The sequence below is a fragment of the Mchenga conophoros genome, linkage group LG3 (genome assembly GCF_057382185.1).
Source record: "Mchenga conophoros isolate Kocher_MC1m ecotype Shallow Benthic linkage group LG3, M_conophoros_male_GT1.1, whole genome shotgun sequence".
Classification (NCBI taxonomy): Eukaryota; Metazoa; Chordata; class Actinopteri; order Cichliformes; family Cichlidae; genus Mchenga; species Mchenga conophoros.
The window spans coordinates 40858489-40883956 of record NC_140528.1 but is presented as its reverse complement, the minus strand read 5'-3'; the positions used below and the strand labels follow the sequence as shown (position 1 = coordinate 40883956).

General features: G+C 41.4%; 2 protein-coding genes and 1 pseudogene across 2 annotated transcripts; 1 reads left to right on the top strand and 2 right to left on the bottom strand.

Moving 5' to 3' along the window:
- The window catches only part of LOC146578653 (uncharacterized), a 563460-nt pseudogene that overhangs the window by 333126 nt on the left and 204866 nt on the right, over positions 1 to 25468 (bottom strand).
- LOC146578663 (uncharacterized) lies at positions 6010 to 7139 on the bottom strand. Its single transcript, XM_085250212.1, is given in 3 exon segments — positions 6010 to 6080; positions 6083 to 6610; positions 6680 to 7139. Coding segments are annotated over 3 exon segments (1059 nt in total).
- On the top strand, positions 9282 to 20130 carry LOC146578662 (low affinity immunoglobulin gamma Fc region receptor III-like). The gene is made up of 8 exons (XM_085268955.1): positions 9282 to 9340; positions 10642 to 10677; positions 10937 to 11209; positions 11289 to 11534; positions 11621 to 11788; positions 12025 to 12034; positions 14421 to 14509; positions 20009 to 20130. The coding sequence occupies exons 1-8, from the start codon at positions 9310 to 9312 to the stop codon at positions 20050 to 20052; spliced, it is 897 nt and encodes a 298-aa protein (XP_085125081.1). The 5' UTR covers positions 9282 to 9309; the 3' UTR covers positions 20053 to 20130.

The following is a 25468-nucleotide window of genomic DNA, read 5'->3' as shown; positions in this document are numbered from 1 at the left end:
ATAATACTGAGTTTATGGAAGAAATAAAGAAATGGCTTCATGATGCAAAGGGAAACCCTCAGAGCAAAAATCAGGTGTCTGAGCTTGATTTGCCACATTTAAATCCACCTGGTGTTGATTCCTCTGATGTATTACCTGCTGGAAATGGTTCTGGTGCTTCTAAGATCGCCGGGAATGTTAGTAAAGGTGCTGCGATAGATGATGTTAATCCAAGTGATAGCGTCTCTAATGTTGGAAACAAAAGTAGGAAAAGCAGATCATCACTCAGTGGCTCAATGGTTTCATCTGCCTTGTCAGCACGCATAACAGCAGAGGCTGACATGGCTGCCCTTCTTGTTCGTCAGAGGTTGTTGAAAGAAAAGCATGCTTTGGAAGAACAAGAAATACAGCTTAAGAAAAGAAAGGAGCTGCTTGACTTGGAAACTGAAATAGCAGCCTCAACAGCAAAGGTGAATGTTTTAAAAACTTCTGAAATGTCCCGAGTCTCAAGTGCTGTTAAGGTTAAATCTGATGGAATGAATTCGTATTTAGAACGAGAGCAGGGGCGTTTAGCCGTTTTAAATCCTAATGCTCCGACGTTCAAACCTGTGTTACCAGAACAACCATATCAGGGTGTGGATGCTAGTGATCATCAAGCACAGGTATTGGATGTAAGGCCCAAGGTTAAAAATACTTTTCAACCCAAGGTCGTTTCATTGGAAAAGTCAGAGACGAAGTTACATCAAGTACTTCCAGGTGCAGTTTCAACTACTCAGATGATGTCGCAGTCTCACGCACAATCAAAACCTCTCACACATACAGTGCAAGGTGGTGAGGGTCATGATCATTTAGTCACAGTTTTGAAGAAACAAAATGAAATTACAACTTTATTAGCTGAGCAGCAGTCTCTGTTTTTGTTACCAAGACAGTTATTTGATGGCGATCCTTTGCAATATCAAACATTTATGAGAGCTTTTGAGCACATGGTGGAGAGTCAAGCTCACAGTGCTAAGGATTGTTTATATTTTCTCGAGCAATACACTAGAGGCCATCCAAGAGAAATGGTCAGAAGCTGTCAGTATACGCCTGCTGAGTATGGATATGCTAAAGCTAAATCTTTGCTCCAAGAGAACTTTGGCAATTCGCTGAAAATTGCTGCTGCCTACATTGAAAGGGTCAGTAAATGGCCATCTATAAAATCTGATGATGTGAAGGCTTTGCAGGAATATGGGTTTTTATTAAGGCAATGTTGCAATGCAATGGGAGACGTTGAGTCCTTGCACGAGTTGGATGTCTCTGCTAATACGCAAGCAGTTATAAAAAAGTTGCCTTACAAGCTCAGGGATAAATGGAGAAATGTTGCCTGCGATCTGCAGGAGAGATTTCAACGTAAAGTGTCTTTTTGCGATGTTGTTGAGTTTGTTGAAAGGCAAGTTAAGATTGCAAGTGATCCATTGTTTGGAGATATACAGGATCCTCCGACAGCCACCAGAAAAGATGCGAGGAATAGTAAGCCTCAGTTTTACCCTAAGGCTAAGCGGAGTCGTTTTGCTACTACAGTGGCCAAGGTGGAAGGGAAGATTGAGCCAGCATTGAGGCGAGAAAATGGTTCAGTTGTGACCAAGGCCTGCTTGTTTTGTGGAGCAGGGCATATGTTGGAGTTGTGTCCTTCATTTGAAAGAAAGTTACACTGTGAAAGATTATCTTTTTTGAAAGAGAATGGCGTGTGTTATGGTTGTCTGCGCATTGGGCACAGAAGCAGAGACTGTAGGAAACGTCTCTTGTGTAAAGTTTGTAATCAGAAACACCCCACACTCTTACATATTCACTCCAAGCGGAGGGAAAGTGTCGCAGTGCAAACTATAGGAGGGAGAGAACCATCAGATGAAGGTCCTTCTTGTGCTGTGCAAAGCAGTGGTGTTACTGGGGCCGGTGAGCAAAATAGTGCTCTGTCCGTAATACCAGTTAGAGTGAAGTCTAAGAAAGGTACTCAGTCATTGGTAACCTATGCCTTTCTAGATCCTTGGAGTTCAGCTTCATTTTGTACGGAAGCACTCATGAATAGGCTGAATCTTTCAGGAAGGAAAACTGGCATTCTTTTGCGGACAATGGGTCAGGAGAAAATGGTCAGTAGTTATGTGGTTTCAGATTTGGAAGTAGCTGGTTTGGATTTAGATCCCTACTGTGACTTGCCTGACTTATTTACTCAGAAAAGCATGCCTGTTCATCAACGTAATATTCCCCGACAGGAAGATCTCGACAAATGGCCACATTTGCGCCATATTAATGTACTGGAGATAAATTCCGGGGTAGACCTGTTGATCGGGACCAATGTGCCCAAGGCTTTAGAGCCATGGGAGGTTGTTAGAAGTCAGGATGAAGGTCCCTATGCAGTAAAAACTATGCTGGGTTGGACGGTGAATGGTCCTCTCAGAGAGGATTGTAATACTGACATTTTTGATGTGAGTGTTAACAGGATTTCCGTGGCAAGATTGGATGAACTGTGGGAACGTCAAATGAAGACTGACTTTCCAGAATGTATTCAAGATGAGCAGTTGGCTTTGTCTAGAGAAGACCAGCAGTTTATGAAGTCAGTGATGGATTCTGCTAAGTTGGTTGATGGTCATTACACCATTGGTTTGCTTTTTAGATGCAATCAGGTAAACATGCCAAATAATAGGAAGGCTGTAGAACAGCGAGCTCTGAGCCTTAAACGAAAGTTTATTAGGAATGGTTCATTTCATGACGAATACACCAGTTTTATGACTGAAATCATTTCTAAAGGGTATGCAGAGAAGGTGCCTGTTGAAGAGTTCGATCGCTGTGATGGAGGATTATGGTATATTCCACATCATGGGGTGTATCACCCACAGAAGAAGAAGTTGCGAGTTGTCTTTGATTGTGGTGCTTCGTTTCAGGGAGTGTCTCTGAATGGACAACTTCTGGAAGGCCCAGTTCTCACTAGCTTGCTAGTTGGGGTCATAACCAGATTCCGAAAAGAACATGTGGTGCTCATGGCAGATATTGAATCCATGTTTTATTAGGTCAGAGTACAAAGAGATGACTTAGATCTGTTAAGGTTTCTGTGGTGGCCAGACGGAGATCATAGTCAGGATCTGGTGGAATATAGAATGAAAGTACATCTCTTCGGAGCTACTTCATCCCCAAGTTGTGCGAATTTTGCCTTGAGGAAATGTGCAGAGGACAACAGAGATCATTTCAGACTAGAGGTTGTCAACAATGTTTTACATAGCTTCTATGTGGATGATTGCCTTATCTCTGTTGGTTCTGAAGAGGAGGCAGTGAGGCTCTATCAGGAACTTGTTGCTCTTTGTGCTAAAGGAGGCTTTAAGCTCACAAAGTGGGTTAGCAACAGAAGAGCAGTGCTTGCTGCCATACCTCAGCAGGAGCGATCCAAGGAGATGAAGGATCTGGATTTGGATAGTGATGTGTTACCGGTAGAGAGAGTACTGGGTGTACAGTGGTGTATCCAATCAGATGCATTTAAGTTTAAGATCACACTGAAAACCAAACCTCCCACAAGGAGAGGGATATTGTCCCTTGTGAGCTCGATCTACGATCCATTAGGGTTTTTGGCACCTGTGGTGCTGCCTGCTAAGTTGATCTTTCAGAAACTGTGCAGAAGTCATTGGGGTTGGGATAATGTGTTGCCAGTTACTGTTGAACAAGAATGGACAGTATGGCTAAATGATCTTTGCCTTCTTGCAGATTTTAAGGTCGACCGGTGCCTTAAACCTTCTGATTTTGGAGACGTTGCTTCTGCTCAGTTACATCACTTCGCAGATGCAAGCGAGGAGGGTTATGGCACAGTCACTTATCTGCTGTTGCGCAGTACCCAGAATCAAGTGCATTGTGCGTTTATAATGGGTAAAGCAAGAGTGGCTCCATTGAAACAAACTTCCATTCCTCGCATGGAATTGACAGCTGCCTTAGTTGCGAGTAGAATGGATAAGATGTGGAAAAAAGAGCTGCAAATGCATTTGCAGGAGTCAGTATTCTGGACTGATAGTACCTCGGTGTTAAGGTATATCAGCAATGAAACCTCAAGGTTTAAAGTGTTTGTAGCAAACCGGGTGACGTTGAAAGAGGCAGTGGAAGGATGGAATCAGGCACAGATTCAGGAGATGCTGCTGCAAAAGGGCATAAAATAGATTTTTAATCCTCCTGCTGGTTCCCATCATGGCGGTGTTTGGGAACGTCTCATAAGGTCTGTTAGGAAGGTGTTAAATTCCATTTTGAAAGTGCATAATTTGGACGAAGAAGGCCTTTGTACAGTTCTTTGTGAGGCAGAGGCTATTGTGAACAGTAGACCAATAACTAAAGCCTCTACTGATCCTAATGATTTGGAGGCCTTGACTCCTAACCATCTGTTGTTGCTTAAGACCAAGCCATTGATACCACCAGGAGTGTTTCAGAAGGGGGACGTGTATGGACGACGTCGATGGAGGCAAGTACAGTACATGTCTGACCTGTTCTGGAAGCGCTGGGTCAAGGAGTACCTGCCCCAGCTTCAAGAGCGTCAGAAGTGGCAGAGAATCGGACGGAACTTCATTCCGGGGGATGTGGTTATCGTTGTCGATGATTCTGCGCCTCGTAACTCTTGGATGACTGGAAGGATTGTGGAAGCAATTTCTGACAGTAAAGGACTTGTACGTCGGGTTCGTGTTAAGACAAAGACTGGTTGTTTGGACAGGCCAATCACTAAAGTGTGTCTTCTACAGGAAACAGAAGAGTCATGAAAATTGACTTTTTTCAAATATCTATTTGCATTAATGTATATTTATTTATTTGGAATTGAAATTGTATCTTGGAATGTTTGATAAAAGATTGATTATGTTTATCAGTATGTCTCCTACATGGTAAGTATGATGTAATTATTGCTCTAAAATAATTAGGGGCCGGTATGTAGGAGCCATATGAGTTGTTTCCGTCTGACTAAGTGGGTTAGTTTAAATAGACTCACTGTATTGGTGCATGGGTGTGGGGCGTGTCTCATGGGTGTGGTATAAGGTAAATGTGGTTGCACTCACTTGTACACAGCACCTGATGTGATGAGCAGAAGGTAGGGTGAGCACGAGGCAAAAACTTTCTGTTGACCGCAACATATCGCAACATATCGCAACATATCGCAACATATCGCAACATATCGCAACCTATCGCAACATATCGCAACATACCGCAATTTGAATGATTTAATATTCTGTGCGTGTGTTTGACAGTTGATCCCATGTGCTGATTTATAGAATTGTTGCGCGTCATCAGGTGTCCTCATGTTTAGCCTGCCGCGGCCATTGGTTGGAGTAGCCGCAACATAGGCTGTGACCCGACCTTTCACAGTACACACAACTAGCACTAACAGTCCTTTCATTTGAGTTAGTTGCTAGCACCTTTGCTCCATTGCCTCTGTTCCTTGTTGTTTTTGCCCCTTCAGTTTCTCTTGGCTTCAGAGCAAAGAGAGATGGTATGGTATTACAGGCAATTTTGGCTTCCCGTGAGATGAAATCTACAAATTGGCTGAAGCTTGGAAAGGTGTGAGTCTCTTCTTGCACTTCTGTAACCTTTCTGTTCCACCTTGAAGTAAGCCAATCTAGAAGTTTTGCGAGCATTTTTTGGTTTTCATTGCAGTCATTGAGCACTTCAAGCACTTCACTTCATTTGTGACATGGCTGTCTTACAGCAGCAAAGGAAGTCCGCAAATGCTTGAAGTTCCATACATTCCAAAAAAAAAGAAAAAAAAAAAAAAAAAGAAGTTCCATACTGCCTTTAGAGCTTATCTTAGGCCATGCGTCAAGTTTGTCTCTGAAGGCCTTTGCTACGAGGAAGGGATTGCCATACCTCTCTTCGAGAACTGTCCATGCTGCATAGTATGCAGACTCTATGCCAAGCGGGAAGTAGCCTTCTATTGCCTTCCTTGCAGGTCCACTTACATATTTCCTCAGATAATAAGTCTTCTCTTCAGTTGGTATATTTTTCCTGTCAATCAGAGTCTGAAAGGAAATTTTCCAATCATTATATCTGATAGGGTCGCCACTGAATATTGTTGGCTCTGGTACCGGAAGACGACTTGCATTAAGAGACACTGCAAATGCTTTGACCAGATCTTCTGTGTTCACCTCTCGGTGCGGTGTCACATTTCGTGGCGAGAAACACCGTTTCATATGCTGGTCATTGTTTTCAGACTTGACTTCATTTTTCTTATCAGATATGTGGTGAAGTAGGTTGTATATTTCTTCATCTGAACATTCACTTTGTTCATACACCCGCTGTCGAGCCTTTGCTGCATTCAGCTTTTTTACAGTCTCAAGTCGCTCTACTTCTCTGCGCTTAGCTTCTAGAGCCTTTTGTCTTTGTGCTATTTCTGCTTCTTGCCTTTCAATTTCCTTCATATGGATTTCTTGTTCAAGCAGAACTTGGAGAGCAGCCTCATTTGCTGCAACTTCAGCAGCTGCATCTTGTCTTTTAGCCGAGAGCCGGCTGGAGTGTCTAGAGGAAACCCTCGCATGAGAAGAGAGCTTAGTGTGGTGTGACTTAACACTCATCCTGTCTGAGGCTTCTAACTTAGGCATAGACTCAGTCTCCTTCCATTTTTCATCCCTTTGACTTTTCACATCTGAGGCCACGGATTTAGATGAAGACTCAGTGTCCTTCCAAAGTTCTTCATCTCTTTGAACCTCCGCACTACTTGGGCTTGGACACTTTCTTACAGATTCGATAATTGCCTTTGCTATGGCTTCACACGTATCCATCCTTCGTCTTGTGTCACTATCTGGAGATTCAATACGTCTCAAGTCATCATAGGCTGCATTCACATCCTTAGAATCACTCAAAACCTTGGAAACATGTTCTTGTAGCAGATCCGTTGAGCACTGACCATCTATAGCTCCTTTGGCATCCTTAATGACAACCTTCCACTTCTCATAGCGCACACTGAAACGATGTGCAGCCCTCTTTATGTGCTCACCGTACAGTTCTTTGCCCTTTTTCGTCAATGTACGGACTCGTTGGCTCTGTCGTGCTCTTTGTGAGGTAGTAGAAACATCATCAGCTGTGCCTTCAACTGCTTGTAGTTGCTCATCTGCAGAAAGTTGTTCCACATCACCCTTTTCACTGACTTCTGGATTAGCCTCAAACTCTGCCATTGTTGGAGGGGTTTGGGTTTTTTGTGTATCTTACTTAGCCTTAATGTAAAGGTGCAGCAGCAGTTTAAATTTGATTTGGTAGTTGAGGAGCAAATTAATATTAATCTACGTTTAGTGTTACAACTTTAAAGCACAGTAATTACTATTACTCCTTAAACATCACTTAACGTGTATACTTAAGTCACATTACATATCTTGTCCAAGCCAGTAATACTGTTTCTTACAGCAACTGCTGAAGCCCACCATATGCACAATGCACAGGTTACTCATCACAACATTAACTTAACACTGTATGAATATCAGTCACTTAAACAGCAGAAATGTAAACAATGAGAAAGAAAGAAAAAAGAAGAAATATTCCAGTCCTTTGTTCATTTATAAAAGGAAACTTATCTTAATTATTTTTACAGTCCTTTTCCTTTTTATTTCTCTTTCTTATGGTTACTTATATTGAGTCCTTTAACTGAGGCAACACTTATTTTTGGGGCACCTGACTTTCCTGCGGGGCTGCGTCCTTCATCTACCCGTGCAGAGCGGAGTTCTCACTGTAGCACCCTCAAGGATTGATGTACGCACGATGTAGTTATAAAACGGGGTTTATTCTGGTCTTGGCAACCCGTGAGAACTGCTCACGGACAAAACAATAAAACAAAAACATCACATCAAAATGCGCTCTTGTACGTAGTGTCAATCAATCAAAAATCCTTAATTACAGAAAATAAACATTTAAAATACACAAACCTCATGAGCTGACATCCAGGAGGTGCTAAATAGTCCTTTATTGCCTTATTGCCTTATCTTCCATCTTCTTTGTCAATTATTTCCACTCTTTAAACGATATTTTCTCCATGTGTGGAGCTACCTGTGAGCTGCAGCATGCAGACACCATGTGCGCTAGCAAAAGAAAAGTGGCTGGGTGGAGACCCAAACAGCAATGCTGTACCCTACACAGTTCACCACCAGAAGGCGCAAAGGAACAAAATCCAGACATACAGCTTAACAAATATCAAATGCAACAAAAATCAAATGCAAAAGAAAACATTTAGGGATAGACATGTCAGTCAACTGGCGAGGACTGCGCACCATGACAGAACAGGTAACTGTTCTGTCATGGTGCGCAGTGAGGATTGAGTAAAAATAAATCAAATCAAAAAATCATAATGTAAAGCCAAAACAAAAACATAAAACATAAAACAAAAACGTTTTTAACTCCTTTTTAACATTGTCATCAGAAATGATACAAAAAACCAAGTAGTTTACAGAGTCCTCCTTTCTCCATGGTTTGGGCTTTTCAGCTGTGGCCACACCTCTTTCAGACTCTTCTATATTTATACCCCAAAAGTTGCCTTTTAAAGTTAAACCTGGAGGTTTGCAGCTCACAATATGACTTCAAAGTTCAACTGGATCTAAATTGAGTCAGGCTACCTTTACCAGTACACAACATAACATAGACATGGCAGTGTGTGTGCATGCTCAATCATCCAGATAAGTAAATCCCAAAACGTTGATTCTGTCCAACATATTTGTTTTTAATATGAGTTTAGAAGAGTTTGACAAAGAAAACCCAACAGATGTTTCAGAAGACATTTTTCCTTGTATATTAAGGCTCGTGTACTTGTGCAAACATCAAAGAGCATCAAACTCAGTTGTGTTGAAACCTCAATTTGATGATCTGCTTGTATCCATGTTAGTGTTTAAAGTCCAACATCTCCCTCTAGTGGCCATATATAAACATGTGTGAGGATGGTGTTCATGTAAAATGTGAATCATAGTGTTCCAGTCAGTCATCAGTGTGTCTCTGCACAGCTGTAATTAAAATGTGTTCAGAGGGCCTCAGTGTCTGAATGGTTCCAGTTCAGCTCCATAACAGCAGCGTCCCTGGTTTGATTCCTGTGTTTCAGCTCATATCTGCCTCTCTCACTGAGGGGGACGTCCACTACATGGACATGGATTTGTTCATCAACCAAACTACAGATCACTGAGAGGAGAGGACATAGAACTTGTTTCTGAAATTTCTTTCCATCTTTGTGTTTATATCTTGCATTTTTATAAGAATTTAGTTACCCACTGTGTTTGAACCAATAGAAAGCTGGTGCTCAGAGGAAGAGGGCGGGCTTTGCTTGGTGTCAGTGAGAGAAATGAAAAAAAGCTCAAATGAGTGAGAAGGACGATGAAGGAAACATCTGTGCTGTGTCTGCTCTGTAAGTAGAATCTCTGTGTTTGTTTGAATTCTTGTACTTTGACTGTCTGCTCTCCTGATAACTGATGATGGAGGAGAAGACATGAAAAACAAATCAGGCTGAATTCAAGTTCAAAACACCACGAGGACCAACTGCAGGTCTGAACTGACTCTTTATCTTTGCTCAGGAGTCGAGGAAACACAGCAGGCAGTGAAAAGATCAAATCATTCACTCAATATATCAACACAGCTGCACAGTGGAGACATGACTTCACTGGGTTAATTGAATGCAGTGGGAAATTTCTATATAATCACAGTGTAGTCAGTGCAAATAGATGTAAATCATTAAAATAACTCTAGAAGCTCAATTTCAAATAAAACTTGTGAAGAAGAGTCTAAAGTTTGTGGCCACTTTAACGTCAGTACAGTCTTTGCAGAAAAGTGTTGATGTGGTGAGAAGTGTTAAAAAATATAAAATAGAGTCATTTACAATTTATATCTACAGCAGAAATGTCACAGTGTCAGGGTTTCTGGGTCTTTGACCCAGTATTCTTAGTTCATGTTCACTGTTTATATTCTGTCTGCTTCACCTCCTGTTTTATTGTGTTAGCCTTGGTCCATGTGCATTATGTTCCGTCCTCTTCCCGTTTATCATTAGGTCATTATGTTCAGCTGTGTACTCACCAGGTTCTAATCTCTCATCACTCAGCCTGTGTATTTATGTCCCTCAGTTCAACCAGTCCAATGTCTTGTCATTGATGTTATTGTGATGTGGTTCTCGCCACCGTTAGGTTGTCCTCTGTTCAGTTCCGTCAGGTCAGCCGGTCAGTTGTCAGTCAGTCTTTCATTCATCCATTCAGTCAGTCGTCCAGCCGGCCAGCCGTTTCCTACTTCTGTTCTGTTTGTTCACTCCGTTGACAATAAAACGCCAATCTTCACCTACCTGTGAGTCCAGCGTTTGGGTCCTCCTTCTTTCGTCCACGACCTCATCCTGACACACAGAGGTGGTGGTTAGTGTATGTGTAGGTTTCCTCCCACAGTCCAAAGACTTAGGTTAGGTTAACTTCTGATTAGTGTTTTTGTAATATTACCGGCCACTCAAATGCTTCAGACTTCAAGTCACCAGCTGGTCCCTTCTTTCCCTAATGGCTCAATGATTAGGAGAATATATAGACTGTTTTTCCATTTTTTATTGAAGCATGTTGCATCAAATTGAGAATCAGCAGCTAAATCAGAGAGATGAGTTTGTGTGTTTGTCAGCTGTTTGTGTGGAGTTGTTCTTTATGTTCACCTCAAATCAACCTGAGTGTCATTTCTCTTTAGTTCTGATCTCACTGCTGAGCTGCTCAACAAACCAAGGTCAGTAACCTTCTTCGGTCACAGTTTAAATGATTAATGCTCACTGATATGACCTGATTGGGTTCATGTTTCACAATGAATCTCAGATGTAAAAGTGCATCCTGCTAATGTTTTAATCAGATTCAACACTTTCATGTTTACAGAATCAATATCAGATGTAAAGCTGATGAAATAAAAAAAAAAAAAAAAAAAAAAAAAATCACATCACTGGTTGGACAAAAGTCTAACAGATCATCATTTTTCATTGTAACCCTCACAGCTCGTCTGACTGTGAGTCCCAGCAGCTCTCAGTTCTTTAAAGGAGACTTTGTGTCTCTGAGCTGTGAGGAGGACGACAGCTCTGCTGGATGGACTCTGAGGAGAAATGCAACCAACCTGCAGAGGACCCAGTGTGGAGCAGAATGGGGAAAACCGACAAATTCAGCTAATTCTTCTTGTAGTATCAGCTACATTCTCACATCTGACAGTGGAGTTTACTGGTGTGAGTCCAGAGAGGGTCCCATCAGTAACATGGTTAACCTGACAGTCACTGGTAAGCTGAGTGTGTGGAGTTAGTGTTGATGAAGCTGTGTGTAAATGGATGAAATGCTGTAGTTTGTCTCTGTGTTGAGGTGGATCAGTGATCCTGCAGAGTCCTGTCCTCCCTGTGATGGAGGGAGATGACGTCACTCTGCTCTGTAAAACAAAGACCACTCCCTCCAACCTCCCAGCTGCTTTCTATAAAGATGGCTCCCTCATCAGGAACATGACTACAGGTCACATGACCATCCAGCATGTTTCCAGGTCTGATGAAGGCCTCTACAAGTGTGACATCAGCGGTCATGGAGAGTCTCCATCCAGCTGGATCACTGTCACAGGTGACACACTCACCTGTCTGTGTTTCTGCAGCTTTCAACATTCACAATGTGACGACAACTTAATGACTGTGTTTGCTTTATTTTAGACAAACCCCCAACCACACCTCCACCTACATCCACACCTCCACCTCTAACCTCTAACCCTGGTTCTTATCTTGTCCCTGTGTTGTCATGTGTTGGATCAGTCTGTGTTGTGGTTCTACTGGTGTTACTGGTTCTTCTGGTGAAACGATGTGTTCACAGGAAACCTGAAGGTGAGACTCGGAATTCTGAAATTTACAATTGGGGTTTTTGTTTGCTGAGTAATCTACACTTTTAATTTTGATTACATGTCTTTGATGGTAGAGTTAAAAATGTACAGCAACATTTAACAGTGAAAAACAGCCTTTCAAACAGAGGAAATATTTTTGTAGTTTTATAAACTGTGTTTTGCACTGATTGCTGGTTGATGCTTGCCTCAGTGTCGGTCATCTTGTAAGCTTGTAAGCAGGTAGATGTAGGTGTATACGTGGCCCTACTGGGAATTATTCACTGGTAGTAAAACAATGCACAATACCAGATGCACTGGACTTTTTGCTTGGTTGCCACACTCCAACTACCCCACCCATTCTGCCAGTGAGGCGTATTAATTTGCTTTCCAGTCCAGCAGGTGGTTCATCACTGAAAGCACATATAAGGAATCCTATGAAATTCCAAACACAACAAAATAAAAATTTGAAAACTTTCTAACAGCTGCCCTCAAATGTATAAAGTACATTTGAATATTTGAAATGCTCTCAGGTTTGAGTTCAGTCTCTGGTTAACAACCTGTGGCAGTAATCCACCTGGCTACCCCATTAGCAAATGGCTGGGGGTCCCTGGATCAAGATAAGAAACGCTGGAGGATACATAGCTTGATGGCTTTGAATTTAGCATGCCCTCCAGTTCAATCAACAGATTCCTAAGAACATCTTCAGCCACAGGTTGGATACCAACAGTTACATAGAGCATTGTCTTAATAGAGTAACTTTCCCTTCCCACAAACTACCAAAGTGTGGGGCACTAGGTGTGTTAAATTTAAAGTAAATCTTCTGTTTGGTAAGGATCTGTTGCAAACTGGCAGATCACTCAGTAATTGCTTTCTGTAGCTCCCTTTTCCTTTGTGAGCAATAAATGTTCTTTCATCATTGTTGTTTCTGGCTGAATTAACATACCTCCATGCATATGGGTCTGTCAGGTCTTGATCTTCATCTAGCTGTGCCCCTGTCACAGCAGTGCAAAGCTCCAGGCAAGGGATAGATGACTTTATTTTGGCCATAGACAGTTTTTAGGGATACAACTGACTCATAGGCCTGCTTAGAAGCATCACATTAGGCATGACTGGCTAATGAAAAGGGGAGTTTATCAACAGAGGGTTCCATTGACAATCACTACCGAGTTCAATCACATTCTTGCCAGGAAGACTCATTTTACAAGAGTGAGCCTGTATGCAGTGCTTCCTGCTACCACTATACATTATTAGTCCTTCAAGCTGGAGGTCGTATCTTTTCCTAGAATCCGAAGAAGCTTTTCAATATGCAGGCGATCTTCTCTCAGGCAGAAGCACTCAGCCAAATACACCCACGTGCCTGTCAGGATTGATATTTTTTTTTATATTGTTGTTTATGCTTAGAAATATGTAATCATTTGTATGTGGATAAAATATCTTATCCTTATTAGGTCTGATACGATTCTGTGTGCACTTGTGTACCATGAGATGGGAGGAAGCAGCCTCGACGTTATAATTTCCATTACAGCTTTAGAAACCAGATTGTCCTGTTCTATTAAAGAGTAAGACTTTGCATCTTTAAGTGGTCATTTGAGATACGACCTGTTGTAAGTTCCTGTCTTTATAGTTTAGCAAGACACTCACTTCTCACTTGTCATGCCAAAATATGATGTATTTTGTCATGACAAACTAACGTGTGTCATGCTGGACCCTGGACCAAACTCATCACAGAGATATTGCCAGCTGCATGAGCTAGCTTTCATGACGATTGATGATGAGATAGATTTATCAGACATTTGATGGGGAGATACTGGAGTATTTGCTTTATGAATCAGGCCTCTCGTTGTGATGCTCAATACTCTTGAGCCAGACAGTGAAGCTATAAGGTAACTTCTGAGGAAGTTGGCAGGTAAGATGAGGTTTTCCAGACAGATAGGCCACCGACATGGAAGAATGTACATCTTCTTTGACCTATCAGAATGGTCAAACATGCACTAACATGAGTATAAACCCTCATGTTAGTGCGAAGAAATACTCATGAACAGGAAAAGACTGAAACAAGGTCATGGATAAGATCGGAAACTATCACCTCCTGCCAGTACTATTTATTTATTTTTCAGGGTTAAACTTTATGCTTCTCACTTTTAATAGACTTTTTTTGTTTTACTTCTTTTGTCCAGAATGTGTAAACGTTATCATCTTAATCCAGTGTAGTTTTTTGTCATGTGTTTAATGTTGCTCATTGTGTGTTCGACTGTGTTTGTGGTCTGTGGTTAACAGAAGCTAACAGCTCTGCAGTCGTCCAACATCCTGTCTCAGATTTTTGAAAAAGTTGCAGGTGTGAAACCACAGTTAAACTCAATTCTATTTATCTAAGTGTCTCTATTTAAATTCCAAATGCAACTTTTAAAAACTTAACTTTTATATAGTTTGTGAGTTTCTGATATGTTGATCCAATGCAAGCATCATTGTGAAAAGTAGTCATGTTTTCTATGTAAATGCTATTGTCCGCTACTAATGATCAAAATGCTTTTTGTGTAGACATTTCTGTAACAACAGAGCTGTCTTTACAATCAGCTCTGCTATCAACTGTATGACCTACAGTGATGTCTTCCTTATTTGTTTTATTCTGTAGAGAGTGCTGTAATCCACTCAGCAGTCAGAACAGAAGATGTCACTTATGGACAAATCATCATCAAAAAGAAGCAAAAAAGTTCAAATATGAGAGGTAAAGCTGCTTTTCTTCCAAAATGCCCTTTCTTTACAGACATGATCCTTTGTTTACAACTGCCATACCATAATTTATTTATATAGCACTTTAAAAACAATACAAGGTCAACAAAACTGCTGTACAGCAGACATATAAGAAGTACAATAGGAACAATAAACACAATAAAAAATAACAACAAAGTAACAGTATCAGTTACCCATTGGTTCAAAAGCCAGTGAATAAAAATGTTTTTAACCTAGATTTAACGACCACCACTGAAGTAGATTGCCTGAAGTGAAGAGGAAGATCATTCCAAAGCTTCACGGCTATAGTTTAAAATGCTCACTCTTCATTTAGATTTAGGCACTGACAGTGACAGCTGCTCAGCTGACTAGAGTGAGGCCAGGCCCTATTAAAAGAGAGTTGCATTAATTCAAGCATGAGGTTATCAAAGCATGGATGATAGTGTCCCGACTGGAAAGGTTTAACCTTTGACAGACGTCTGAGGTGACAGAATGAAGATTTCACCACCCCATTTAGGCTACATCTACACTAATCCTGATACATTTGGAAATGGATATTAAAACTGATATTAAGCTTTAACAGGGCTGTCAAAATTGAGAGCAAACAAAACAACTGCTGTATAATGCCCTCCTATATCTCAGTTTAATCGGTCACATGACTGCATGATATGACTAAAATGAGCCATTTTTTTACGAAAGCCTGTGGTTACACTGTCCACACTGTGACGTGAAAATAGTGTTTTCAAATGTATCCACTTGGAGAGCATTTTCAAAATGCCTTGACCGAAAACGCTGTCTCAGTGTGGATGGAGGGCCAAGATAAACAAAACAAAAAACTGTTCTTATCAGTCTTTACTACCATCTTCTGCAGAGATGTGCAGCTTGTCATTTTCATCGCCTTTCACAATTCCTACATTCTTTTCATTGTACTAACATCTGGGTTAGTAGGTCTATTAATTATATTTACTATGTATGTAGCATGCTGACATTTCCCAATAAGCATGAGGCTGATGGGAATACTATGATATCTATTGGTAATTAGAGTTCACTGGTTGCTTTTAAAAAGTCATCAGAATTTGAGAAATTATAGACTAAAACAGAAGAAGAATATTATCCCTTGATGGTTATTGTACATGTACAGTAAAATTATTGGTGTGCCACAAAAACTGTGCAGGAATAAAATATAAGAATTAAGACAGCAGGAATAAATAATAAACAGGACAAATATACACAATTAAGAGAAAAATATACCAAAACAAGAGAAAGGTGCACAACAGAAAAGGAAGATGGCCCCAACTGACCACGTGCTCAGTGAATACCTCAGGCAGCAGAAACCCAAGAAAGAGGAGGGAGACGAGGAACCATCATGGAAGGACAGGCCCCTGCACGGTATGTACCACCGGCAGATAGAGGAGGTGGCTGATATCCAGAAATCCTACCAGTGACTGGACTGAAAGACAGCACAGAGGCACTAATCATGGTAGCACAAGATCCATAGAGGCTGGGGTCTATCACACCAGGCAAGACCCCAGGTGCAGGCTGTGTAAAGACACCACTGGAACAATCCAGCATATAACAGCAGGGGTGCAAGATGCTAGCAGGCAAGGCATACATGGAACGCCATAACCAAGTGGCCGGCATAGTGTACAGGAACATCTGTGCCGAGTATAACCTGGAAGTCCCGAGGTCAAAATGGGAGATGCCCCCAAGGGTGGTGGAGAATGACCGAGCTAAGATCCTGTGATACAGATTCCAGATACAGACGGACAAAATGGTGGTGGCTAACCAACCGGACATAGTGGTGGTAGACAAACAGAAGAAGACGGCCGTAGTGATCGATGTAGCGGTTCCGAATGACAGCAATATCAGGAAGAAGGAACACGAGAAGCTGGAGAAATACCAAGGGCTCAGAGAAGAGCTCGAGAGGATGTGGAGGGTGAAGGTGACGGTGGTCCCCGTGGTAATCAGAGCACCAGGTACAGTGACTCCCAAGCTAGGCGAGTGGCTCCAGCAGATCCCGGGAACAACAGCGGAGATCTCTGTCCACGTGTGTGTGTGTGTGTGTGTGTGAGTGATTTGTTTGATTGATTCTACTTTTTCAAAATTCTGTATTGAGTGCTTGTGCCAGAATGATGCCGATTGATCAAACTGATTACAGCATGTCATAATGATCATGAAGGATCATGTTCACCAATTGGGTGGCTGTAGCTCAGGTGGCAGAGCAGGTCAGCCACTAATCAGAAGGTCAGTGGTTCGATCCCAGGCTGCCTCCTGGCTGCATGCCAAATATCCTTGGGCAAGATACTAACCCCATGTTTGCCTACTGGAGGTGGTCAGAGGGCCCGGTGGCGCCAGTGTCCGGCAGCCTCGCCTCTGTCAGTGCGCCCCAGGGCAGCTGTGGCTACAATGTAGCTTGCCATCGCCGATGTGTGTGTGTGAATGGGTGAATGACTGAATGTAGAGTAAAGCGCTTTGGGGTCCTATGGACTAGAAAAGCGCTATACAAATGCAGGCCATTTACCATCAATTCAACCTTCAGTGATGTTCTATGAGGAACAGCATATCTCAGACTGGTTTAAATTTGGCAGATCTACAGGTCTGTGGACCACATTTGGCCATAACTAATTGTGTAGTCTCAGCCTCAGGTCCACCTTGCCTTGCCAAATGTGTTGTAATTTTTGATGATTGCCATAACTGAGTGTTAAATCTCACAGCATTGTTTATTGGGATTTAGCAAACAAGTTGTAAACAGAAATAATTAGTTGGGATTAGGAGATGTCTAAGCAAACAAAATAATCAAACTTAACCTACTTTAATACAATGAATTTTTTGACTTCTTTCTGCACATGAAACCCCCAAAGCAACTTCCTGTTGTTGATACCAGTTAACTGTAGACTGAGGGTGATGAGACCTCTTACCACAGTGTGTCCTGGTTTGGCTAACAGAAGTGTTCATGTTGTGAGAACAACATGTGTTGTGCTCTGTGGTGAAGCGTCTCAGTCTGCATTAGAAGAAGATGGCAGCTTTGTGGTCGTCTGCCTCCCATGTTCACAGAAACACCCACCAGCTCTTTCAGGTCAAACGTTTTTCAGCAGAGGTGGTAAGAAGTGGAAAAAGACTGAAAACCCACATCTGTGTATAAAGGTTACTGCTTAATATCTGATTAAACCAAAATAAAAATGCCCTGCAAGAGCTATAGTGTAACAATAAAAAAATATACTACCAAAACGTTTTTTTCTTTTTCTGGATTTAGTGCTTTCAGTGGGAGAAACATTTCTTCCCTCATCCAAGTGACTTCTTCAGTCTCAGCTTCTGTCTCAGAGGTGTTATGACCCCCTCTGTTAGGGGACAGGGAGGGATAACATACATAAGCCCTCACACATAAAACTAAGTGAAATAAAGCTTTTATTGAAAAATTCAAACAGAAAACCGACACGGCCACGTTCTGCCGACCACTTGGCAAATAATCAGCACACAATTAACTAACACACATGTGAGTGAAAAACTAAAGCTAACCTCACATGCTGTAACTCTACTCCAGTTAAGTTCAACCATAGACAGAGATTAACAAGCAAACTTGAAAACTATGAACAGAGTTTGGTGAGCAAAGTTCAAAGAGAGAGAGGCAAAAGGGACAAACTGCATGTTCAGTCCTAAGCAGCAGCCCCCAGAGTGAAGGATCTCCAGCCTTCTGTAGCCACAGGTGAGCACAATAAGCCACTCATTGCTACACGTAGGACCACAGGATCCCCAGGCAGCCAACCATCTATGTGGGTTGACAAATTTCAATCTGCATACAGGAGGGCTGGCACGGGTCTCCAGCTAGCCAATTGTCAGTGAGTCCTGGCACTCTTAGATTTGCTCGAAGAGAAAAAGGCTTTCTCACTTTCTCCGAGGCTAAGGGCCGTAGCAGCAGGTTTCAATCGTATAAACAGTACATTTGCAAAATGATTGAAGCTTGCCAAATTAATGAACAATGAGCTGGGAGGTCAGTTCTTTGATAATTAAATGGCCTGTATTTTTATAGCGCTTTACTAGTCCCTAAGGAGCCCAAAGCGCTTTACACATCCAGTCATCCACCCATTCACACACTGGTGACGGCAAGCTACATTGTAGCCACAGCCATCCTGGGGCCCACTGACAGAACACTGGCACCACCAGGCCCTCTGACCACCACCACCAGTAGGCAACGAGTGAAGTGTCTTGCCCAAGGACACAACGACCAAGCCGGGGCTCAAACCGGCAACCTTCTGATTAAAAGGCAAACTCCCAACTCTTGAGCCACGATCACCCCGTGTGTATTAATATACAAAATATCAGAACAGAATCAACCTTTTCGGATTTACTTACGTGGATGATTGAGCATGCATTAAGACAAATAAAACAGTACTCTAAACATTGTACATGCAATTATTTCTATGTGTTTAATTGTGCAGGGAGTGATCCAGCTGTTGCAGTGAGAACAGAAACCATCAGTTATGGAGAAATAGCCATCACACCAAAAATTCTTAAATTACTGTAGTCTTCCTCCGTAACATAAGTATGAGTTGTACTGTCACATCTTTGTCAGCTAATACTACTATCTACCTACATAAATCTGAGCCTACAGAACACACAAGTAATCTTTCTGTTTGTGTATACATATCAACACAAGACTGACAACACAAGTTGAGAATCAACAAAGAGACTTCAAAGTGACAGATATAAATGGAGGCTATAAACCTACAAGCCTGCCAGCTCATTACTGCCTTGATTACCTGTTAAAGATCAGGCTCTGGCTGCTGGGCTGGGGTCTGTCCAGACTCAACATCACTTTAGCATGATTCTCTGGTTCTTCACCAGCTTCGTGGCAACATGCTGTCTGTGCAGATGTTGTCAATGTTGTTTTAGTCGTGTGATTATTGATTTGTTAAAAAAAAAAATTAGTTGAAATCAGGAACATTGCAGTTGGTTGTTGCGATTCACATCTCTTACAAAGAACTATTGTGGTCATCATAAATAATATCTTACCATCTTTAGCTCACGTTACCTGTGGTGTACCACAGGGTTCAATTTTAGGCCCTCTGTGATTTTCTGTTTACAAGTGACTTGGTCAAACTTTAAACACCCACGTCTCCTTTCATTGTTACACCACTACTGACCATTACTGTCTGAAGCTCTCACCTCTATCTCACCCAGGGAATACTGCAGCGAGAAAGAGAGAGAGACTGAAAGCAGCAATAATGTGGCCTTTTAATGTAATTTAATGCACATGATCAGCTAATTGCTACAGATCAGTGGGTCTCAGATTTAGGTTTTCTGATTTGTTTCAGTGTGTTATGAAGCAGTTAAACCGTGGAAACTATGCAAGCTATATAACTATGAGGTGGTTCTCTCTAAACTCTGGTCTGATTTGGGACTGTGTGATGCAGAGGTGGAGACAGAAGGTCTTGATTGAACTACAAAGCTTGTAATCATGTTTCCTGTTGTTTGAACTGTGTGTGTTTGTGTTCAGACTTTAAACCAGAGCCAGACGTCGTCTACTCTTCACTGAAGTAGTCCACCAGTCCAACCACTGACGTCCCCTAGCACCTCAGACCAGAGGACATCCATATGCCACAGAGAAGGAGCTTGAAGGATAGACCGGCCGCAGAAGGCGAGGCATGTGTATATATATATATATATATATATATATATATATATATATATATATATATATGTAGTAAATAGTATGGTATACATATAGTATTTATTTCCAATTCCCCTATTGGCATGTGTTTAAAAAAACATATCTTATTTTAAGAGGAGTTTATAATTTTGACTTAAAATAAACAATGATAAAATACATTAATGCACTTAATCTATTGCCTTAATCTTAATCTATAGTAACGATGCCATTATTTGTAGTGTCTGGTTTCTATCAGCTGAATAAATTTTTGTTCTCATTTGTTTTCCTTGTGTGGTTCTGTGGGTTTCACCACGTTGTAAGATGGAAAATGAAGCTTCTTTCGGTTTGGTTGTGGCTAACCGATACACGCCTCATTTCACTGCAGAAAACAAAGAATAGGCATTAAACCAGAACTACAGCAGTAAATGTAACCTGCCAAGAAGAGTGTCAGTACTGAGTGTGTGTGAAGAGGTTTGATGCCTTTTTTTCTTTGGTCACCTGGAACTAAATGATAACGGAAAAACTCTGAATGCAGATAATATCTTTCTTTTTTTTCTTTCTTAATTTTAGGCAGAACAAAAGAAACACAGCTTCTTAAACATGAATCATTGCATTCCATTTTATTTATATAGTGAAGAGCAAAACCATGTAAATACAATACGTTTGATTAAATTTACCCATTGTCAGTCATCTTAAGTCTGTATTGCCTTTGGTTATTAGACTGAGAAGCCTATCCAAATAACGCTTTTTGCCATGGGGCGAGACAAATAGCAAAGGTTTGCATGAACTTGGGAGCGAGGACATGAGATGTCCAAAGAATATCTCATAATGTTGTGGATTGCATCTAAGTGTATCATTGAGGTCAACTCTCCGTGGTCCTGATATTATATATTTGTGATATGCAAAAGGTAAACAAGAGCATGGGGGGCACTCTTTTAGCTGTACCCAGCAGTATTTCAAAGGTGAAAGAAATTCCCCTTTAAAGGTATGTGGTTTTATGAAAGAAACAACCAGGAAGACCTGGTGTTTTTTTTAATGATATACGCAATATCTCCTTTTACAGTGGTTTTGTTTATTTTAATTCAATTCATAAAAAAGTAACTTGTTTTCAGTTTGTTTTCTCCCAAACACTGAATGAGGGACAAGTTTTGTGTAGGACACAGTTGTGATGATATTTTATAGTCCAGGGAGCACTTTTAAAGACCTTCTATGACTCTGTGCTGGTATCCGTCATTTTTTACAATGTTGTATGTTGGAGCAGCAGTTTATCAGCAGCTGAGAGAAAGGTTGGATAAACTCATCAGGAAGGCCAGCTCTGTTCTGGGATGCACCCTAGACCCAGTGCAGGTGGTGGGAGACAGAAGGACTCTGGCCAAAATAACATCTCTTATGGACAGAATCTCCCACCCCATGCATGTAAATGTTGCTGAACTGCAGAGCTCCTTCAGTGACAGACTGCTGCATCTTCGAGGCATGAAGGAGCGTTTCCGCAGGTCCTTCCTCCCTGCAGCTGTCAGACTGTACAATCAGAACTGCTCCCAAAAAACACAGATGTTTACATCTGCGCTGTAACTTGCACTATTTCATCAACCGATTCACACTATAACCTGAGTTGCCTCTTATCTGTATTTTATTGTATTTAATTTTAATAACTGTACAGTACTCTGTTTTTGGTAACCATTGTTCTTGATGTAAATATGTAAAAAATTGAATGTTTCTGTTCTATGTCATGTGTACTGTTTGTTTGTATATGTGTCTTTCTTGTTGCTGTGATGATTCTATTCTATTTATTATTTAATTGGAACCAAAAGCAGAAACATGGGGCATTGAAAAACAAGCCACATTCAAATGATCAGATGCATTTCTTGTTTATATTAGAAGAAGTACAGCCTAATCAGAAAGTCCCTAAAACTCAGTTTGCACAGTCTGTTTCATCACCATCCTGACCACGTATTTACATGAAATTAATCTTTATTAAGTTAGATATAAAACAGCGTATCAGGAATTGCACATATACAGCTTTGTCTTTTCTCTTTTTCTACAACAAACCCAGGAAGTATTGTTGATTGAAGTCCAACATCTCCCTCTAGTGTCCATATATAAACCATGTGTGAGGATGGTGTTAATGTAAAATGTGAATCATAGTGTTCCAGTCAGTCATCAGTGTGTCTCTGCACAGCTGTAATTAAAATGTGTTCAGAGGGCCTCAGTGTCTGAATGGTTCCAGTTCAGCTCCATAACAGCAGCGTCCCTGGTTTGATCCCTGTGTTTCAGCTCATATCTGCCTCTCTCACTGAGGGGGACGTAACTACATGGACATGAATTCGTTTATCAACCAAACTACAGATCACAGAGCAGAGGAGATTAGATTTTTCTTATGATCTTTTTGAATGGAGGAGTGCGTAGTAGACTATATTCAAATAGTGGTTACTTTTATTTTGCTTATTATTCACAATACACAAACACAATAGATGCACTCATGTTATAGTTATTCTGTTTTTGTGGCAGTTTTGCGTAACATCAAAGTGTTTAAAAAAGGGACCTATTATTCTATCATTCATATCTTTAAAGAAAGAGAAAAAAACAGCCCCAGCTCTCTTTAAACCAATAGAAAGCTGGTGCTCAGAGGAAGAGGGCGGGCAAAATGTTCCTTTTCACCTCAATACGAAACCCGTAATATTTTCTCTGAATACGGGATGATTCTGTTTTTTACAGGACGGCTGGCAACTCTAATAACTAACCTTATGAACAAAATAAAGTTCAACATCAGTAACATCATAGCACCCGCCCAGCTGTATGGAAACTCGGTCATGCTTGCTAGCACACAGTACGGAAAATTCAGCATAACAAAAATAAACTCCACCTACTTTATATCTGACCCAGACAGACTGCAGGTCATAACTTCTTACCTGAGGTTCAGTTCACCTGACACTCGGACCGGCGGCCGCTTCGGGTCTCTCCTCCTCTTGCCTCACCTTTCTCTCATCCACCTGCTGGCCTCCACCACTTGCTAATGTTAATGAATCTGTGGAAGCTCCATGATAGCCACCACACGAAGTAACGAATAACGAGCCTATCTAAATCCCAGTAACGATTAATGTTACTTAACAATGCGTTAGTCCCAACACTGGTTCTTATTGAGTGTTGTTCACTGTGAGATGGACTGTGTGTTTGTGGTCTGTTGTTGAAGCTAACAGCTCTGCAGTCGTCCAGCATTCTGTTTCTGATAGAAAGAAACACTTCAGCTGCAGGTGTTTCAACACAGGACTGTTCATTTTAAACACAGAAAGGAATGTGAAGACATCATTTGGAAAATCATTTCTCATTTCTCCAAACTCAACCTTTTACAGTAGATTTACTCTTCCCCCCCTAAATTTACCCTTTCACTATTTTATATGTCATCAGCATTTTAAATCTCATGTACCTCAGTATCTGTGCCTTAAATTCTGATTGTCACTTCTACAGTTTTATTATTTTGATAGTGAATGACATCCTCCATGCTGACCAGATCACAGTTATGATTTTAGTTTAACTGTAGTCTAAAATGTCTTCTCACTGCAGTGAGTCCTGGCTTGGCTAATGACAGTGTTCATGTAGTGAAAGCATGTTTGCTTTGTGCTCTGTGGTTAAATGTGCCAGTCTGCATTGAAAGAACATGGAAGCTCAGTTCTTTGTGGTCACTCTGTTTCTCAGCAGAGGTGTTAAAAAAAGAAAAGGTACAAAGGTGCTGATTTCGTAAAGAGTTGTCCATTAGACTTTTCATGATGCAACTTCACAAATAATAATAATAATAATAATAATAATAATAATAATAATAATAATAATAATAATAATAATAATGTAGTGTAAGAATATGCCCTGCTGTGAGGCTGCAACCACATCCTGGCTAACCGTCTGTGTACAGCAGTTCATATAGTCCTCAAAATCGAGCAAATTCAAGTGAGAAGGACGACGGTAAGTGACGGAAGTGATGAGTAAGGTAAGCGACCCATGTTGTAGGTGACGTCAGACGCCGGAGATTTGGCGGAATTTAAAAAAAAAAAGAGCAAATGGTAGCATAGAGTTTAACAAAGGTTTTTCAAGCTTCAGTATTACCAAATATACTAATCGATTGTCATATAACTAACAACATCTGTTCTATCATCTCTAACACCCTGGAGGACAATGTCATATAACTAACAACATCTGTTCTATCATCTCTAACACCCTGGAGGACAACGGGGAGAGTTTAGACGCTCTCCAAGATTACATCGACCGCTGTTTTCAAGATTTAGTAATGAAGAAGGCCCAGAGTACATCCTCCCCGACCAAAATTGAGACGCCGTCATCGAAGAGAGGTCGCACGGCAGACTCCCCCGGTACAACATCGCCTGCCGGCAAAGACATCGCAGACATCCTGGAGTCAATCGACAAGCGATTGTCCAGTTTCGATGCGAGGCTGGCCCTGGTGGAGATTTTACACCGGGAATTTAAATCTCTGAGAGAATCCCTGGAATTCAGCCAGCAGCAGGTGGAAACGCTTGCCGCTGAAAATGCCACACTACGGGAGTCGGTCAAATCTCTCACCGATAACGTGACCCAGCTAAACATTGAAAATAAAAAAATAAAAGAGTCCGTTATCGATCTACAAGCCCGTAGCATGAGAGATAATCTTGTGTTCTCTGGTATTCCAGAATCTACCAGAGAGGATGCGGAGGCAACGGTGAAAAGCTTAATCAAAATCCACCTGAAGCTGCCGGAGGACACCGTAAAGAACATCGACTTCGATAGAGTACATCGCTTGGGGGGCGTTCGGTCGCGGACCGGGAGACCACGGCCTATTGTGGCCAAATTCGGGCAATTCAAACTGAAGGAACAGGTGAAGAGTCGCGGCAGAGAGCTGAAAGGAACGGACTTCAGCGTGAACGACCAGTTCCCCAAAGAGATCCTGGAACGACGCAAGGTCCTGTTCCCAGTTCGACGTAGCTTCATCCAGAAAGGCTCCCGTGCTGTCATCGCCGTGGACCGGCTCTACGTGGACGGACAGCTCTACCGCGACCCCGGCACCACACCGTGGTTATATTAACTGCACTCCAGATAAGAACCCGCTACACTCTTTTCTTATTCATTCACACTTTCTCTTTTAACATGGGTTTAACCTAGTAATATCAATATGATGTCATAGCAGATATAACACCGTCACCCTCCATCATTACTTTAATTGGAATGTTTCCGTTTCGTTTCTTTTTTGTTGTTGTTGCTCACAGTTCATGTGGTTTCTTTCTTTCTCTTGTCTTTCACTGCTGTGATTACCTACTTCCCCACTCA